Raw genomic sequence first — 19,467 nt, forward strand, 5'->3', positions numbered from 1 at the left:
TTTTTTTATGTAATCATCTACATAATTGTTAATTAAATTCCAGCTGTAGAACTTTATTAAGGATAAAGATGTGAAAGCCAAGAAGAACATAGCTTGATTTTTGGACTCCTGGTTGAATGTGTAGGGCTGCTGGTTAGCAAAAATGACAGCTTTTTATTTGTTAGCTGAGCAAACTCAAACTGGAGTTATTGAGCAATACGATACTGTAGCAAAGCAATGACTCACTGGTGCGGCACCTCCTGCTGGTCATCCAGGGAATTAGCTCTCCAGCATATGGAGCACCTTCTGCAGGCCAGTGTCTTACCTGTCACTGGTCCCGTGTCCCTCCTGGACCCCGGTGCCCTTTACCTTGGGATTCTGCCCCAGCAGTACCCCCTCGCTCTGGGTCTCCCCTCCCAGGGGAACCCCCAACCCTCTAAACCCACCTTGCCTCAGTGGCTACTGCTAGTCATCATCTAACCCCTGCTCACTGGGGCAGACTGCAGTGTAATGGCCACTCATCATTGGCAAGGAGGTTGGACCAGCTGCCTCTGCCTAACCCCAAGCTGCACCTCTGTAACCCCAGTACCTGTTCTGGCTTTTTGCAAGGCCTGCAGGCTGGGGGTTTTCCAGGCTGGAGCTCCCCAGCTCCTCTGGCCTTCCCCCAGCCCTACTCCACTCTAGGTACCCTGCTCAGCTCCCAGGCAGCCAGGTCCTTCTCTCTCAGAAGCTAGAGAGAGACTCTGCCTGAGCTCCTGGCTCACAGCCCTTTTATAGGGCCAGCTGTGGCCTGATTGGGGCGTGGTCCCAGCTCTGGCTGTTTCCCCACTCAGCCTATGCCTTTCTCTCGGCCCCGGCCCCCTCCACGGGCTGGCTTTTAACCCCTTCTGAGCCGGAGCGGGGTGACTGCCCCACTACAGACACATTTGGAAGGCCATTTCTACAACTGCTTTTCAGCATATAACTGAAAGCTATTCCAGCAACCTAACTGGCTGACAATCTTTAAATGCTTTTTAATCCAATTAACACATGTAGCGTTAACACAGCATTTCATTAAATGAAAGTAATTTGCCTTTATTTGACTAACAAAACCACATTTGCAATACTAATCATCACATTATCCATCTCTAGATGGTGGTAGTAATTGTCTGCTCACCTTGGAAATACATTGGCTAATCTTGCAAAATACCTTATTTGCCAACAGCAAATCGAATGATCAAAGCAAGTGAGAGGTGTGGGTTTGGTTTTGTCTTGTTTGCACTCTACTTAGTCGATAGTTTTCCCTGACACTTGTTATGTTATTGGAGAGAATCAGTAAGTCTGTATTATACTGTAATAAAGTCTGGACTTGCATCCGGGGATGGTAGAGGCAAACTGCAAACCATTGATATATGTGCATTCAATACGCTGGGCCTGATCCTCCCCTCCTGCTGTAAAGAAGGAGGGAAGCGAAAGCGGGTGCAACATGGATGTAGGTGAGGAAGCAGTGGCTCCATTCCATTGGCTGCATGCTTGTGACCAAGGTAGCTACAAGGCAATCTAACCCTCTTTCAATTGTGTTGCAATTAGTGTCGTTAGTGCCCGCAACACAAGCATCTGATTGGCCAAAACGCGTTAATATTGAACAGATTTTGATCTATTTATTTTCAGTTTCAATATTAAGGATACAGATTCCTAAAGAATCCACAACCCAAAGCAGTCTGACTGAGCAAAGAGATGAGGGGCCAAATTCTGATCTCAGTTACGTTGCTGTAAACCCTCTGTTTTCAATGAAGTTACTCTAGGTTTACATCAACAGTAACTGAAATCAGAAACTGGACCTGTGTTTTCTCGTGATGGACTGTTGCACTGAGTTAAAATGCATCTGATTTGGTTTTTCTTTCCGTCATACTATCTGAAATAATTATGTCTCTGTATGAAGTTTCTTCATGGTTCACTTCTACCAACAGATGCTCTCTTCTAAGCTAATTAAGCCATGGAGTTTGCCTGAGTCCTACAGCATTACTGCAGAGTAAACATTTATATTCTTCATTCAGAGCAATAATAACTTAGCTTTTCCCCGGCAGCAGACTCAAAGGCAATTATTTGAAATGAATGCAGAACTTCCAGTGGAATCTTCTCTCATACAGGCAAATACATCTAAATATAGAGCAGCTGTTATCTCTGCAGAGTGTGTTTAAGGGACTCTGCAAATGGGGCTTGGTTTTTTGGTTTTGAAAGACACACCAACCCCACACAAACTAGTTTGCAAGCTTTGATTAGGAACAGTAAGAATAGGAGCTGGAACTCTTACCAGTAATATTGGCCCTGGATGTAGCAACCTGAAACAGGACTTATTTCCAGCAATTTATTTATGCACTGGAATGCTACTGAAGTGAAGATATGAGCAGCTGGTGGCATCTTAGCCATTAAAAAGAGGGCACACGTGTTCAAATGTGATTTGCTTTCAAAGGTTAGCTCTTTAGGAAGTGTGTCAAAGTGAACAGAGCACTGGACTGGGGCTCGGGAGACCTGGGTTCTATTCACAGCTCTGCTACTGACCTGCTGGCTGACCTTGGTCTAGGCATTTACCTCTTTGTGCCTCGGTTTCCCCATCTGTAAAATGGGGATAATGATACTGCTCTCCTTTGTAAAGCACTTTGAGCTCTATGGATAAAAAGTGCTGTATAAGAGCTAGGTATTACTGGTGATTACAAAAATGAAAGAAATAATAATATTTACTCCTCATAATACTTCCAAGTGTCAGTTAGTGTTAAGTGCATTTGCCCTTTTCCTGAGGAGTAGCATAGCAGTCACCAGCACATGTGACACACTTACTTGATGAATAATGTAGTGTTGGCACCATGCGACCTCCAGGCTGCTATTCTCCAGCTCTGTGTTTCATATTATGGCCATGGGGGTGAGGTTGTAGTGACAATAAGTGTGTGTGTGTTACAGGCCTCCCTCTGTGCCTGATTGACAGAGGGTATGAGTCTGTTACTGCCCTCCAGCTAGAGAGCCTCTGCTCTTTACCTCAAGTTCTAAAGCAGTGGTTCCCAAACTGGGGTTTGTGAACCCCCGGGGGGTTGTGAAATGCTACAGGGGGTTCTCGGGGGAAAAATTCCCTAATGGCGGATGGAGCTGTCCCTAGGGACCCCGGGCAGCACGGGGCCAGCAGCCCAGAGCCCTGGACTTCCAAGAGCTAAGCAGATCAAACAAGCATATCTATCACACTGAGGAGATTTAAACTTCAAGACTCCTTTTATGAAATGGAAAGGGAGGTGGATATTTTTTGCTGTTTTTAAAATTAAATAGGCAGCTAGTATTGTTTTTAAAATTATTATGAAAAATAAGTTTAAGCTTTGTTGTAACGTGGGTTGTTTGCCTGGACTGCTCAAGACCTGAATGCTTGGTTAGGAGGAACTCTTTGAGTTGGCTTCTTAAATACCTTCATGCTGTCTCACATCTGATGCTCCTTGATGAAACACAGGAGCCTTGTCTTATAACAGGCTTATTCAAAGTGATACAAGCTACGAAAGTGAGATCTTGGAAGAGTGTTGCCGTTTTCATAATGTAATAAAAACACTAATGATAAATAATAATTAATAATAAATAGTGTGTAATAAGCATGTCATAAAAACAAATTTTATATTTCCAAGATCATTGTTTTTATAATTTATACTCAGGTAAAGGAGAAAATCCCTGGAAACATTCATTTTTAGGACGGGGTTCACGAGACTTGACATTTTAGTGAAAGGGGTTCACAGGTTGTTAAAGTTTGGGAACCACTGCTCTAGAGGGATCCTGGTGCGTTGTGATCCTTCATTCAGCGTACTTTGCTATTTTTCAGCATAGTTTGCTCTGAGAACTAACAAAGTTCCTTGTAGAGCTAGTGTCATACAGCAAGAGTCTTGCTCACCTTGGGGACATGGAGAAATGTTTTAGGTAAAAAGGAATTTGGTTCTGATCCACGAATAATAAATTCAGGGCAAAGTTCAGAGGTGAGATGAAGGGTGTCTACAGCGACATAATTGACACCTTTTTCGTGCCTTCTCAACATGTAAATTACACCATCCGACACATTTTAGATCATCCTCCATTTATCTAGAGCTAGTCAAAAATCAGAATTTTTCTCCCATGGAAAAAATCAATATTCTGACATTTATTTTCACTCTGAATCAGGATGAAAAGTCAAAATTTTTCATGGAACAGAAACTTCTGAAAAATATTTGGCCTGGAAATGTTGAAGCATTTTGTTTCAACTTGGTTCCACAATAATCTTTATCCCCCCAGAACTGCCATGATGTCTCATGGTGGAGTTGAAAGGATCTGATTTTTATTGGTAAATGTTGGCAAATGTCAATTTCATCATTTATACACAATCCCACAAAATATTTCCATCAATGATGACTGAAATTTAACGATAGACAAAGTAAGAAAAGTTCTGCTTGAGAACTTACTAGAGTCAAAATCCAGTGATTTAGGCTTATTACAGACGGACTAGTGAAAACAGGTATGATTTGTTGATTTAAAGGTATTTACTTTTATTATTGTGACATGTTGTTGACAATTTGTGTTTTAATGGTTTATAAAGCTTTAACTTTTTGAATCTCGTCAACTGTCATTAACTAATTCTGACCCACTGTCCCCAATTTCGCACAACTGTGAAAATTCAAATCACTATAATTCTAAAAAAACGCTTAAAACCTCTAGTTTTGCTCAACTGTGAACATTTACATTGATAAAAATCTAAAAAAATGCTTAAAATAAACATCAGTATTATCCGTTGAAATTATTAGTAAAAAAACAACCAAATTCTGCCAGGTCTGTTAGTGGGAATTGTAGTTCAAGTACCTCATGTCACATTCTTCTCACTGGGCCATACCGCTTTTCCCATGATACACCATGGTTATGTGAGTCCCATCATGCATCACTTTGGTTCAACCAGAGGAGAGACCTATGCGAGCTTGGGCGAGGCACTTTGGCCCAGATCCACAAAGGTATCTAGGCCCCCAGCTCCAAGGGGCTAAGTACACTAAGTGAACTAAGTACAATTGCTAGATATGAAAAACAAACATGACCTCAGGAAAATGTCCTTTCTGCCAGAAGAACTAGTTCGAAAGTATATAGGCAGGTACATGTGCAGATCTTTTATTGCTCCAGAGGAAGATGGGGCCAAGCAGCCTTCTGTTCATCAGGACGCCCCATGGGATGATGCTATAGTTTATAGTGCTGTAAGTGCTCTCCTACCGTTGGAGCTGTGACATCTCCCCCACCCAGCAGAATGCACAGGTGACGGTTTCTGTCACTCGTGGAGTGGAAACTGCCTCTATGATAGCTGTGAGTGTCCACTTTGAAAATGATTGCTTCATGCTTGGTTTGAATTGTTGTCGCCGATCCTGTGTTCAGATCGGATGGATGGTGTTTTCTGAGGGCGCAGATTACCGTCTACATTTATTTCACTGGGGATCAAGTATCCACACCCCAATCACATCGTTAATGCCTTGTCTGCATACATCTTTGTATTCTGTTTATTCCCCTATCCAGACCAAAATGGTGGCAGGAGATGTCTGACTCTGAGACAAGACCCAGCTATTCCTAATCATGATGCGTTTATTCCAGGAGTGTATTATGCTGAGAAGCCCATGGCAATAAATCATTTTGACTTTAAACATTTCTAGCACCTGCCATTCTTCTCCTCCTCCCATTCTGAGGGTTTTCCCTTTTCAAATACAAAATGTTGTGTAAAAAATGCTTTGTGATCGGTATTACTGCACATCTGCTTAATCCAGAATAGAACATTTTCCTCTTTAACATTTTATGGAGTATGATGCTGTGCTTAGAATTTGTTCAGTATCTCTGAGGCATCTTCGTGAGATATAATGTTATGGTTGCTATGCCTCTGAATTACACAGTAAATATACACATATCTATAAATGGCCAGAGGACAGATTAAGCAAACACACATATCATAAAGCAGTAGCAAAAACCCATGGCATGGGATCCCATATTCATATTTATTGCAAGATTATCAACCTACAGAAGGACTCAGCTGTTTTTATTACCTTACTTTACCATATATTGCATCTTTCCAATACCTTGATTAAGTGTTTCTTTTTTCTCCTTTCCCAGCTCTCCATGAATTCCCCAGCGACATCTTTACTAATGAGGACAGAAGACATGGAGCTGTAGTCCTGCATGTCCTCTGTGTAAGTGTTTTGACTTCATTTGCACTTTTTTTTTAAACTGGAAGTAAAATATTATCAGACAAGCTGATGTAATTTCTTATTCATCTGGTTTTCTGTTGTTGCGGTTTCTTCCTGTGGATACATGCATATGCACAGAATTCCCAAGAGCCATTCACAACCTCGTTTGAGAATGGCGAGTTACAAATAATTGTGATTCTTTAATATTGCATCTTTTCGTTTATATATGTTGTTATGCTTTTAAAGGCCCCGATCCAGCATGAAAGCACATGCTTAAATTTGCACAAGAATAATCTCATTTAAAATCAATGGGACAATTCACGTGCTTAAAGTTAAACATTTTATGTGGAAATCCTTGGGAGACAAGAACTATACAGCTTCAGGATCCCACTTTTACAGGCTGCTTTTTGGCATAGGATCTGCCTTTAATGTTCTCTGCCCACTTGCCATCTTTTTGACTTTTTTAAAATGAAAAATCAGTTAACGGGTTACAGTCTTCCATGAGAAACAAACAAGTAGAAGTGGTTTCAAGGGAAGGTACAACTGTAAGGCTGAAATGCCAGGCAAGCTGGAGGAAATCTGATCACACATGTTAAATCTCTTAGCTTTTCATGGCAGGGACCATGCAGATAGCACAATATGCCGCTGAATCTGGGCCTGTGTGTGGTACATCATGTGAGCAGGGCCTGGCCCAGGATTCAAACTGCTATGGGCCTGAGGTGCTCAGAATGAGCATCCTTTGAGCAGAGGAAGTCTGTAAGCAAGTGTTAAGTGTGTGGTACAGGTCCCCCTCGGTGCCAGATCCCCAGAGGATATAAATCTGTTACCGGCCCATCTGGAAAGCCTGCACTTAAGCAATAGTAGCAGCTTATGCTTTCAGCTCTGAAGTTCCCTGGTTCAATCCAGGGTGTATCACCCAAGATGTTCACGGCCATTACATCAGGCGATGCCTCACTAATTGCAATGTCACTGCCAGGCCTCTATAACTTTATCTTTTAGAAAGAATTTGATGTATTTTTTGTAGTATTTTGAGGGACTCGGGTACTTCAGAGATGAGCACCATAGAAGTATCTATAAATAACAACAAATAAATGTAGTGCTCCACATTCTGAGGCATCATAAATACAATATTTTCTTTCCAGTACTGCTGAAAGCATTGCAAAGTCAGAGTCAAGCCTGAAAAAGCATGAGATGCTTAAAATGCTTAAAATAAACATAGATATTATCCATCGAAATTATTATTAAAAAAAACAACCAAATTCTGCCATGTCTATTGGGATGGGATGTCCACCCCACACAGGCCCTGAAAGGGAAATGAGGGCCTCAGGGGCCAATTATGTTATTTTGTTGCACCCAGAGAATGGACCAGGCTTAATTAGAGCTGAAGCCCAGCTCAGGAGGAGCTGGGGCATGATTAAAGAGGCAGGAAGTTTAGCGCGGAAGAGGGCTGTAGGGAGAGAGTCTGGAGTCACTCTGGGATTAGAGAGGAGGAAGTCCAGAGGGAGAGCGACCTCTGGATCCTCCCGTGAGTAGATGAGGCTGGCAAGTGGCCAGGAGTTACATAGAACAGCGTCTTCAGTGGGGAGCCCTGGCAAAAGGGCAGGAACTGGAGTCCCAGGGAAGGAGCCCTGATTGGCATTTAATTGAGAGGGATGTAAGATCAGGCTGGGTGTTTGCTAGGGGTATCCAGAAGAAGGGCCTGAGAGAAGGGAGGACTCAGAGTGGTTGTGGGGAGTAGGCCTCAGAAAGGCTGCACAGGAAGAGCCCCAAGGAAGCAGCCACAAGGGCTTGGACTAAGCAGATCTTGGCTGCTGGGTTTAGGGTCCCTAGGCTGGAACACAGTGTAGCAGGAGGGTCCAACTTCCCCAACCAGCCACTGGTATGGTGACATGAGGCTGCAGAAGGGACAGGGACAACAAAGAGCCCTGAGAAAAAGGAGTGAGGCCCACGATGCCCAGAGTCAAGGCCAAAGGAGTGATACAGGATCTTGGGCTAAAAGAGTGGACTAAATCTCCTGGCCGGAGGGCTGAGTCACAGGAAGAGACAGCCACTGGAGGACCAGTGTGGCTGTCAGCAGTAGGCACTAGATGGAGTGAAAGCTACTGTGCCACACCTGGCCACAAGAAGGTGCTCCCCAGAAGTGAGTCCATTCCTTACCAACACATTTTGGGGTTTTTTAATTTGCCTTCTGGTTTTGGAGCCTTTGGGTTCTAGTTTTCAAGCTCTTGCCCACAACCATGAGGGCTAGAAATTGTTTTTAAATGAAAGCTGAGTGTCTTGTATAATCACATGACTCCAAGAGCTGGGGCTTTAAGAAAAATGCCTAATATTATCAGACTCAGGATACAATCTTGAAAGTTGGCAACACTGTCTCTCAAATACTTTTAGTAAGAAAGAGCATGTGCCATAATTTGCAAGACTGGGATATCTGAAAATTGTCACAGAAGCACAGCTATCATGGGAGATCCCCTGTAATCACAATTGAAAGCCCAGATTTCACAAAGTACTTAAGCACGTGCCTAGTTTTAACAAGTGAATAGTCCCATTGTAGTCAGTGGAATTGCTCATGTACTTAAAATTAGACGTGCTTAAATGCCTTTTTTTATTGGTGCTTTGAAATACTAAAGTAGTAATTATTGTACTCCAGGAACTGGGTAAAAATAATGAGTGTTTTGAAACTGGAATTGTGTGACGTAAATTCTGGTCTGCCAATCCATTATTCTATGCTTACAGGACCTTATGCTCAACAGCTTCTGTAATCTCAAAGAAATGGAAGTGCACTTCTCCCTCCAGAGCCTCTTATTAACTTCTGTACTGTAGATGAAAGACAATTCTTTTCCTTTTAATGTCTTTATAATTGATATAGAAGTGCCAAATCGTCCCTACTTCTCATGGGTGAGAGGCATTTTCAAACAGCCAAGAAAATACCTGCTTCTGATGAATATTTAAAAACATTTTATAATTTTAGTCGGCTTAAATGAACAGTCACTGTTAGAAATGTGTGATTCATGATTTCCTTTCCCTTTCAAATTACAATGTATCACATCCTATCACAAACACTGCGTTATGATTTTTTTAGGAGCTAAGTGACTCCAATTACAAATTTGTTGTATAGTGTCAGTGTTGGAAAGCTGAATATTTCCAAGGATCGGTGGCAAAATGTTTGATTATGGGATGTTCTGGAGTGTGTATCCTAAACCAGGGTTAGAGAAAGAGCTCATTTAGTGGCTTAGATCACAATTTTTACACCTGGGTGCCCAAAGAAAGGTGCTTAAATAAGTGATCAGATTTTCAAAGGTGCTGAGTACCCAGTTGTTCCCGTTGATTCCATAATGATTTTTGAGTGCTAAGTCCTTCTGATCATCAAGCCATTTATTTTAAGGTGCCTACATGTGGATTTAGGAGTCTAATTTGAGGCATTTGGTTTGACTGTATCTACTCTTTGAGAAGCCTGTTTTTTTTAGGGTATTTTGGTCATGTGCAAATATTCTAGGAAAAGAAATAGATTATCAAAAAAATCCCATTTCTCGGGAAGTTTTGCATGTGCCAGAGCAGGAAACAAAATCGTGATGTCTGAGGAGGCCTACATCTTAACTCTCACGCAACAATAGCTCTCCAACAGATGGCACCAACTCTTTGTACTAGGACAAATGTAAAATCAGGCTGATCTTGCTTGCTTTTGTAACATGCTTTGAGATCTGCCGACACCTCTGTAAGCAGGTGTAACCGAGGGCTAGACCGGCGCAATGTCTTTGCTGGGAGTCAGTGCAGCCTTGCATGGTAGGGATTGGCTGTGGAACCCAAACTCTGGGTTTGAATCTTAGGCCTGACTCTTAAGTCGCAGTGATGTTTTTAATTCTGCTTACCATTATTTGGTGGCACAGTGGACTGTGCTATGCATGCTGGTGCCCTAGCTATGTAGGATGGGCTTTCCAAACTCCCCCAGTCCTAATTCTTCTCCATTGAAGTCCATTGTGGTTTTATCACTGACTTCAATGGGATCATACTTGGCTGAAACTGAGCACTTTGGGAACTTTCACCCATAGTGTGTGTGCACATCTTGTGAGGTGGAATGAGGTGAGGCTGTCGAGTATCCCTGTACTCTGTCACTGTGCGCAGTACACGATCTACTAAGAATTGAGGGAAATGGGTCATCTAGGGCCAGTCCCCTGCGCTGAGGCAGGGCTAAATATGATCTAGACCATCCCTGACAGGTGTTTGTCTAACTTGCTCTTAAAGACCTCCAGTGACCGAGATTCCACAACCTCCCTAGGTAATTTGTTCCAGTGCTAAAATACCCTGACAGTTAGAAAGCTTTTCCTAGTATCTAACCTAAATCTCCCTTGCTACAATACCATACCATGCCACCCTTACTTCTGTACTGCTGCTGGCAGCGGTGCTGGCTTCAGAACTGGGCGACCGGAGAGCAGCAGCTGCTGGCCAGGAGCCCAGAGGTGCTGGGGCTGTGAACTGCCAACTGGAGGTGCCAGGTTTCACCCCAACAAGCCCCGGCACAAATTAAGCACTGTAGGCACCTAGTGGGATTTTCATAAGCACCCAGGCACCTTTAGGTGCTTAAATACCTTTGTAAAACTGGCCCTTAGTTACTGTGTCTTGAGTGATATGCAACTTTGCTTTGTCTGAGTATTTTGTCAACCCCTCTTTTTTTATTACCTTCTTTAATCGCTGACTGTAAATTAACCCCTGAACTGTAGAAATGACTTTAGTGGAAGCCATTCACTTCGCCCTAGGACAAAATATGAACCTGTGTATGTGTGATGTTCCACAATAAATTCCTATACTGTTCACATTTCTAAGGTCTTAATCAAAGAAAAAAGATATTTTAAAAAGCAAGCTAGCCCCAGAAATTGCTTCATACTGAACCCATTGTAACAGTGAGATAGTAAAATCATTATTTTCCATCTCTGTGCAACAGAACACATTTGCTCAGGCTGCTTAAAGAAAAGAAGGGAGAACTATATTTTTGATTTATTAATTACATTGAACTCACATAAAGTTTTCTGGGTACAAGAGACTGGATAAATCATGAGACAGGTTCTTTTCCAATCTACCCATGATTTGGGCTTCCTATTTTCTGCTCCTAGGACAGCTTAATATTTTATAACCTTTTATATTATTTTTGAATAAATAAAATGCAACTGAACATAAATCAAAACAAATTATGTTCATTGTTTCTTGCAGGCCTAAAATTCAAGGTATAGCAACTATATCAGATTCAAATATAGCAAATATTCAAAACAGGTATACTTGACTCTGATATAACAATATTTAAGAATCTGCTATCCCAATAAGGGATTATTTGTTTTTTCTCTATAGTGGCACATGCAAAGTGGTGAAGCAGATGTCTTACTCTATTGGGGTACTGTCATTCCATGTAATATTTTTATTTATTTTAAAAAATCAGTATTTTGTGGAGGGGAATGATATTGTTAAATTATGGAAGAAATTGACCCCCAAAAAGAATGCACGTCACACCATGTCGAAACACCACTCTTTTCATCAGCGAGGCATGGTTTTAACAGTTTAATATTTTAACATTTTTAATAATATGTTGATTAATACTTAGTTGCCAATACGTGCAGGCCTTAGGTCATATTTTGCTTTTATTCTGCATAATGAATGTGTTTATACATAACAAGGAACATATAATAAACAGTCAAAACAGAGTATTCTGTTTTGTCTTTTAGTGTAAATGTTCAGCCCAGACCATAAGATTTTAACATTCGAGACTTGTAGTCACCCTTCCACGGTACTATCTCTAAAGGCAGTGACTAGAAGGTGGTCAGTGGCAGTTAACTTTTGCCCTGCATCAATGTGCTGACTGGTGTTTGGCAACTCTGCTAAGAAGTGTTAACTGACAGTGGATTTCTTGTGCACTGCTAGATACAAAGAGGAGACTGTGTTTACTTTCAGCTTATGATGGCAAAGGAAGAGTTTAATATTAGCCATTATTGTCCGGGGCTTCAATATAGCTCCCTTTCCAATGTCCTTGAAAACATCTTTAAGAAGTTGTGTTCCACTCTCAGCAACCAGCTCCCTTGTCATTTTCTGTACGTCATGCATGTCGACAGCCCAACCTGTCACGTGTAGACTCCAAACCCATGCAAGCCTGCAAGCAGGATTGTTGAAATCTGGAGGAAACCAGGGAACTCCCTGTGTAGAATTTCTTCATTTGCTACCCCAATAGCAGACCTTGGACAAGAATTTGGGATGGGCTCTCCTCTTCCTTGTGTTATGAGCTGGCAACCCGTTTCAATGAGGTTTTCCCAGCTTTCTTTACTCATTTAAGGATTCGTAATCCTTGCACGACTGACATTTATTTACCCAAACAAGATTCTGAGCAACATTAAAGTTGTGCATCTGAACTGACTCTATCACTGAAACTTCTGCAGCTCTGTCTAGTTAGGAACATAGGAACTGCCAGACTGCATCAGAACCATGCTCCAACTCATCAGATGTCCTGTCTCTGTCAGTGGCCACCCCCACATGCCTCCAAAGAAGGTGTAAGAACCCCTCAGCAGGCAGATGTGGGCTAATCTACCTCCCACCCCAGCTTCATCCTGACCTCCAATAGTTAGAGATTGGCTTAAGCTCTGAAGTTTAGTTATCACTTAAAGTGTCAGTGGCAGGTTGCATGATACTGACCACAGTGTACATCTGAGTTGGGGGTCTGTGCTGTGGATCTGAATTGTATAAGTGAAGGGACCAGGTGGGCTCATGAGGGGTGTGTGCTTACGTCCTACACAGGGCTTGCTGTGAAACCAGACTTACTTACAGAATTCCTAAAGACAGCATTTTTACACATGAGGGCAGATCCTTCGCTGGTGTAAACTGTCATAGCACCATTTGGAGATATAACAGTTTATACCACCTAAGGATCTGATCTCATCTTTTAGTGGGCCAGAGGTGAAGCCCACTGAAATCAGTGGAAAGATTCCTATCAGCACTGGTAAATATATCACCTGTTCTTCAAATGGGTGTAACTGTTATTTTAACCTATTGTCATGGTGAAAGCTGATCTTAAAAAAAAATGGAAGACAGTAATGGGCTTTTATAAGGATGCCTCTTTTGTCTCAGTCGAAAGAAGTTGTCATCTGGCTAGGATGCTAAATCTGTAATTCTGTTTTGTTTTCTTTTTTCCCCTCCAGCAAAGCAATACACTTACCAAATGTCTGATCAAATCAGAGAGTGTGCACAACCATGCACTTTTTAAAGAAGGTTGCAACCATAAAATCAAATTTTTATTAAGGTTCTCTAAATCTGTGGAGAAATTTGAACTTCACAAAGTGGAGTTTTATAAGGGGAGGAAAGAGCCTTTTCCTCATGTTTGTTGATTTACTGTCAAACTCTTCTGTTAATAATTTTAATCAAAATGTGTTTTCCTCCTCCTCTCTCTTTATCCTTATTGGTGACTGTGTGTCTGTAAATTATGCTTCAGCTGGACTTTTTTTAGGGCTTGGCTGAAAATTGCAAAGCAGCCCAGGGTAAATACTACAAATTACTGAGTATTTTAGAAGGAGCAATATACAGCCTTTCTAGGGGAATCCAAAGGCATTTTCCCCTTGGCATTACAAAACTAACAATCAATAACACAAAGAAATAATAATATAAAATAAGTTGTTGTAATTTGATTCATTCCAAGGGCAAGAACTAAATTACTCTTCACAAATACCTTTAAAAATCCAGGAATCCTGCCTGGATGGTTTTGCTATGCCCAGAGAAGGGGTGTCACATACATACACACTTATTTCTGCTGTGGCAAACTGCAGATGTGTGCAGTTGTGATTAGCAGAGATGTCTGAGCTGGAGACACCACAGTTTAAACGATAAGAGGCTGCTGGCAAAATGTTCTTCATGGTGAGGTGAAGAGGTAAACTCACATGGTTAAAAAGGTTTGGCAAAGCTATAAGCAACTTAAAATAGGCTCTTATAAGGGGAAGTATCAGGCAACCTTAATAATAGATGGTACAATCAGCCACTCCTATAATTTGGCCACATCTTCAGTTGGTGTAAATAATTCATTTGCAGTCAATAGAGCTACACTGATTTACACCATCTATGGATCTGGCCCCCAATATGTATAGTGTGGATACGTGTATACAAAGATGCTAGCGTTCAGTAGTCAATAATGCTTTCCTTCAGAGTTCAAATACTGTAAAAAGGAGGACTGTATAGGCACAGATTTTCATAATTGTGCCCACATATAATGTGCGCGTGTACTTACAGTGATTTGAGCACAAGTAAGCAATTGTATGTGCATTTACAGGGCAGTTACATGTCTAATTTGTCAGGTTTGACATGGTAAGCGTGGGCACAAATTACACACCTGCTTTAGTGTGAGCAGTTCCAAAAATCTAGGCCATTATTTATAGAGATTGTCTTCTTTTTTTCTTCTGTATGAAACGAGAGACCATCCACACCTCATCTGTACGACCTGTAATTGTCTCAGCTTGTTGGGTTTTTTTATATATATATATACTTCCTGAACATTTTTATTTAGTTGATTTGAGACCATTATGACTAGTTGTTGGTTCATGAATTGCTATTTATCATGCACTGATACAGCAAAGTCATTGCTACATCGAGTTGACTTATTTTTAATTCGCTCTATTATGTGGACTTCAAAGGCTATGTAAGTATTTGGAATGAAACAAAGGAAGGTCCTATCTTCAATTACTGTAACCTCAGTGTTTCATTATAGAACGTTTCCAATGCCTGCATTATTTAAACTGTATAAGTTTGCAAATATTTTTCTGTGGAGGTCATGTGGTTAGGAATGGGCAAACTGGTTTAGAGAAAATATAAAATCAGATCAGCCTTTGTCCTTTGTTCAGGGCTCAGAACAAATGAGCTCTAAGAAACTTGTTTCCTTTTTATTCCCCCCACATGTTTTTACACGTCCGGGTTTATTTTGGCACCAGAAGTGGAAATATTGAGAGAGGCCATTCTCCTGGAATCCCTGACCCAGTTGGAACCAGAAAGTACCAGAAACTAAAAATAGTCTTCCAAGACTCAGCTTTGTTTCTAAAACAAAGAAGTTTGGTTACGCAACAGTTGAGTTTTCTGAGGTTGGTGCATCAATAACGGCTAGGAAGCAAATAACCAAATACCTCTAAGCTACCTTGAATTATTCCCTTCTCTTTCCCTTCCCTCTCTCCTCCCCAACTGTATTTTTGGCTGTGTTTACTTTTAGATCTTTCCCTGGACGTGACAGAATTTTAACATCAAACCTTGCAGGCACGAAAAGGGACTGAAAATTATAGTGCATAACAAATACTCTGCGCAGTGGGGTATAGCCTGTGAAAACAGATATAGCTCCTCCAAATTTGGTTCTGAGACACTCTGTTATTATCGCAGTGCCTTCCCGCCATAGGGGAGGGGCGGGAGAAGACCACTGGAGGCAATGCAGTGGGGGAGGTTTAGATTGGATATTAGGAAAAACTTTTTCACTAAGAGGGTGGTGAAACACTGGAATGCGTTACCTAGGGAGGTGGTAGAATCTCCTTCCTTAGAGGTTTTTAAGGTCAGGCTTGACAAAGCCCTGGCTGGGATGATTTAACTGGGAATTGGTCCTGCTTTGAGCAGGGGGTTGGACTAGATGACCTTCTGGGGTCCCTTCCAACCCTGATATTCTATGATTCTATGAATGCTGGGTAGAGATATATTTGTGGCCAGTCTGACTAAAATCCAAGGAAACTTTGGTTGTCTAGAACTAGATGATGAAAGCAATCCAGTGAGACACCAAGTGGCTAAACTACTGCAGTGATCTGGGGGGCAGATCTAATGATAATTTGATAGTAGACTTCCTGAGAGAACCATGGACAGCACCCTTTTGAGTTCTTTTCCCTTGGAATGAAGGATTTTTGGTAATGTAGATCCAGAACATTTGAACAATGTTCAACTCGCCCAAAAGAGAGTGTGCACTTCTCTACAGAGCCCCCCACACTGCAAGCAGGACCAGGAAAACCCTTAGGATTTAAAATGACAGTTAACAATTTTAATACAGTTTTCAGTATGCCACAGACAGCCTGTATGCAGCGGCATACCAAGTGAGACAAAAAGGAGTCTTACCCTGGCAGAGCCAGAAGGAAATGTTGTTCTAAACTTGCCATAGCTGGAAGTTGCTCTTACATCAGCCATAACAAGATTTCTGTTAGTAGTTGTAAAGAGGACAGGATGGCCTCTTGATGATATTGTGATGGAACATATCAGCCCGTATATTATAACTTGGAAAACAATGAAAATCAACCAAGTCTTCCAGTTATGTGTGCATAGTACCCAGGGCGTAGTACCCAGCCAGAAACTTCTCCCAACTCTCTTTATGAGGGGTGTTTTTAACAGAAAATAGAACAGTCTGACTCAAGACAAAAGATATGACCGTACTGTGCCATGCCACTCCCTTCATTCCTAATACTATAAAAGCTTTTTCCTGTAACTGTTAAGATATTTTGCCAGATGCAAACCTTCTGCTTTTTACATTGGTAAAACTTCCACTTTGGCAAATATCCTATAAAAGAGGTTTCAGAGCAGCCGTGTTAGTCTGTATTCGCAGAAAGAAAAGGAGTACTTGTGGCACCTTGGAGACTAACAAATTTGTTTGAGCATAAGCTTTCATGAGCTACAGCTCACTTCATCAGATGCATTCAGTGGAAAATACAGTGGGGAGATTTATATACATAGAGAACATGAAACAATGGGTGTTACCATACACACCATAACCAGAGTGATCACTTAAGGTGAGCTATTACCAGCAGGAGAGTGGGGGGGACACCTTTTGTAGTGATAATCAAGGTGGGCCATTTCCAGCAGTTGACAGGAAGGTCTGAGGAACAGTGTGTGTGTGGGGGGGAAAATAAACTTGGGGAAATAGTTTTACTTTGTGTAATGACCCATCCACTCCCAGTCTCTATTCAAGCGTAAGTTAATTGTATCCAGTTTGCAAATTAATTCCAATTCAGCAGTCTCTCGTTGGAGTCTGTTTCGAAGTTTTTTTGTTGAAGAATTTCTACTTTTAGGTCTGTAATCGAGTGACCGGAGAGATTGAAGTGTTCTCCAACTGGTTTTTGAATGTTATAATTCTTGACGTCTGATTTGTGTCCATTTATTCTTTTACGTAGAGACTGTCCAGTTTGACCAACGTACGTGGCAGAGGGGCATTGCTGGCACATGATGACATATATCACATTGGTAGATGTGCAGGTGAACGAGCCTCTGATAGTGTGGCTGATGTGATTCGGCCCTATGATGGTGTCCCCTGAATAGATATGTGGACACAGTTGGCAACGGGCTTTGTTGCAAGGATAGGTTCCTGGGAGACAGGCCAGTCCTCGCTTACTGACAGCCCCCCAACCTGAAGCAAATACTCACCAGCAACCACACACCACAGAACAGAACCACTAACCCAAGCACTATACACTTTGTAGTCTGTTGTAATTGAAATAAATATATTTGAAAATGTAGAAAACATCCAAAAATATTTAAATAAATGGTATTCTATTATTATTTAACAGTGCGATTAATCACGATTTTTTTAAAAAAGGGCTCCAGAAAAGACCCCAGCAATTACAGGCCGGTAAGCCTGAATTCAGTACCGGGCAAACTGGTTGACAATTTTGTTCTTTGCTATAGTTTCAGACACATAGATTAACATAATTTGTTGGGGAACAGTCAACATTGTTTTTGTAAAGGGAAATCATGCCTCACCAATCTACTAGAATCATAGAATATTAGGGTTGGAAGAGACCTTAGGAGGTCATTTATATACATAGTCCAACCCCCTGCTCAAAGCAGGACCAACCCCAACTAAATCATCCTAGCCAGGGCTTTGTCAAGCCGGGCCTTAAAGACCTCTCAGGATGGAGATTCAACCACCTCCCTAGGTAACCCATTCCAGTTCTTCACCACCCTCCTAGTGAAACAGTGTTTCCTAATATCCAACCTAGACCTCCACCACTGCAACTTGAGAACGTTGCTTCTTGTTCTGTGATCTGCTACCACTTTGACCAGCTTACTCCATCCTCTTTGGAACCCCCCTTCAGGTAGTTGAATGCTGCTATCAAATCCCCCCTCGCTCTTCCCTCACTCAGAATTCTTTGAGGGGAGTCAACAAGCATGTGGACAAGGGGGATCCAGTGGATATAGTATATTTAGATTTTAAGAAAGCCTTTGACAAGGTCCCTCACCAGAGGCCGACAGAACTAGGTAGATATCACCTTAAGGTCATAATCCTACAAAAATTTATGCACATTCTTAACTTTACACACATAGTAATTCCAACGAAGTCAGTGGAAATATTTATGTGCATACATCTTTGCAGGATTGGGGCGTAAGTCTGTAGCTGGTAATCCAGCTATTAGCTTTAAAAAGGAAATTCTATAATAATATGGAACGTGAATAAGCCTGAAATCTGTACATTTTATTAAATTAACACTCTCAAACATCCTCTCGGAGTATTTTATATCTTGCTCCAGATACATACATTCTTAATAGGAGATCTGCAGTTTTGCTGTATACAAAAGTGTTTATTATATGGTGACAGTCATAAAAGGTTTCAGGCTTTGAAAGTGGTGTGCACAAGGTAAATGGTGAATAATACACATTTCCCTTTCAAGGGACAATTTTATTTTACTTTGCTGGGTTCAAGAAAGAGTCCCAGGAGATTCCATAAGGGGATTATAGTGGATGAATAAAAGTGCATCTATATAAGTAATGCCATATCTATGAAAATTCTCTGCAAAGAAAAATGAGGATCTAGAGTTTTAAAAGGAGCTAATATGTATTCAGTGTGTTTTATTTTTAAGGTGAATGCTACTATTTCTATTTGTGTCTCATACAGTAGAAAAAAATTGTGGTCGGTGTAGTATTATAGTGGCCACAGGTAGCATAGTAATGACCTCATTCTGATTTCAAACACCGGTATAAATCAGGAGTAATTTCTTAGAAGTCAATGGGTTTACACTGGTATAAAATTTAGTGTAAGTGGATATAAGGTCCAATATAAGTCAGCTTCAATTTCAGTTTTCATTCCAAATTTCACTTTCTAAATTTCTTATAAGAAGGGATGCCCTTTTAATATTTTTCATAAAGCCACGTAAGTCGTTTAAAGAAATAAATTCCTTTTGGGGATGAAAATTTCCTTTCTTGGTCCCAGCCAAAAAGGTATCTGTTTAAAAAAAAAATTGCCACAATGAGCTCAGTGAATTATTTCATCATGAATGAAGATGCGTGTTCCAATTAGGAGTGTTGACCTAAAATAGAGTCTGAGTCACCTCCACATTATGCC

The 19,467-nt window shown here is 41.2% G+C and overlaps 1 protein-coding gene across 2 annotated transcripts in view; it reads left to right on the top strand.

Annotated features, from left to right (window-relative positions):
• SLC24A3 (solute carrier family 24 member 3) overlaps positions 1-19,467 on the top strand; it is a 319,465-nt gene that overhangs the window by 194,274 nt on the left and 105,724 nt on the right. For both annotated transcript variants that reach the window (XM_084625278.1, XM_084625279.1), the window contains exon 3: positions 6,091-6,167. In XM_084625278.1, coding sequence (XP_084481404.1) covers positions 6,091-6,167 — 77 coding nt within the window. The remainder of the gene's footprint in view (positions 1-6,090; positions 6,168-19,467) is intronic.

The sequence above is a fragment of the Lepidochelys olivacea genome (assembly GCF_965140295.1).
Source record: "Lepidochelys olivacea isolate rLepOli2 genome assembly, chromosome: 3".
Lineage (NCBI taxonomy): Eukaryota > Metazoa > Chordata > Testudines > Cheloniidae > Lepidochelys > Lepidochelys olivacea.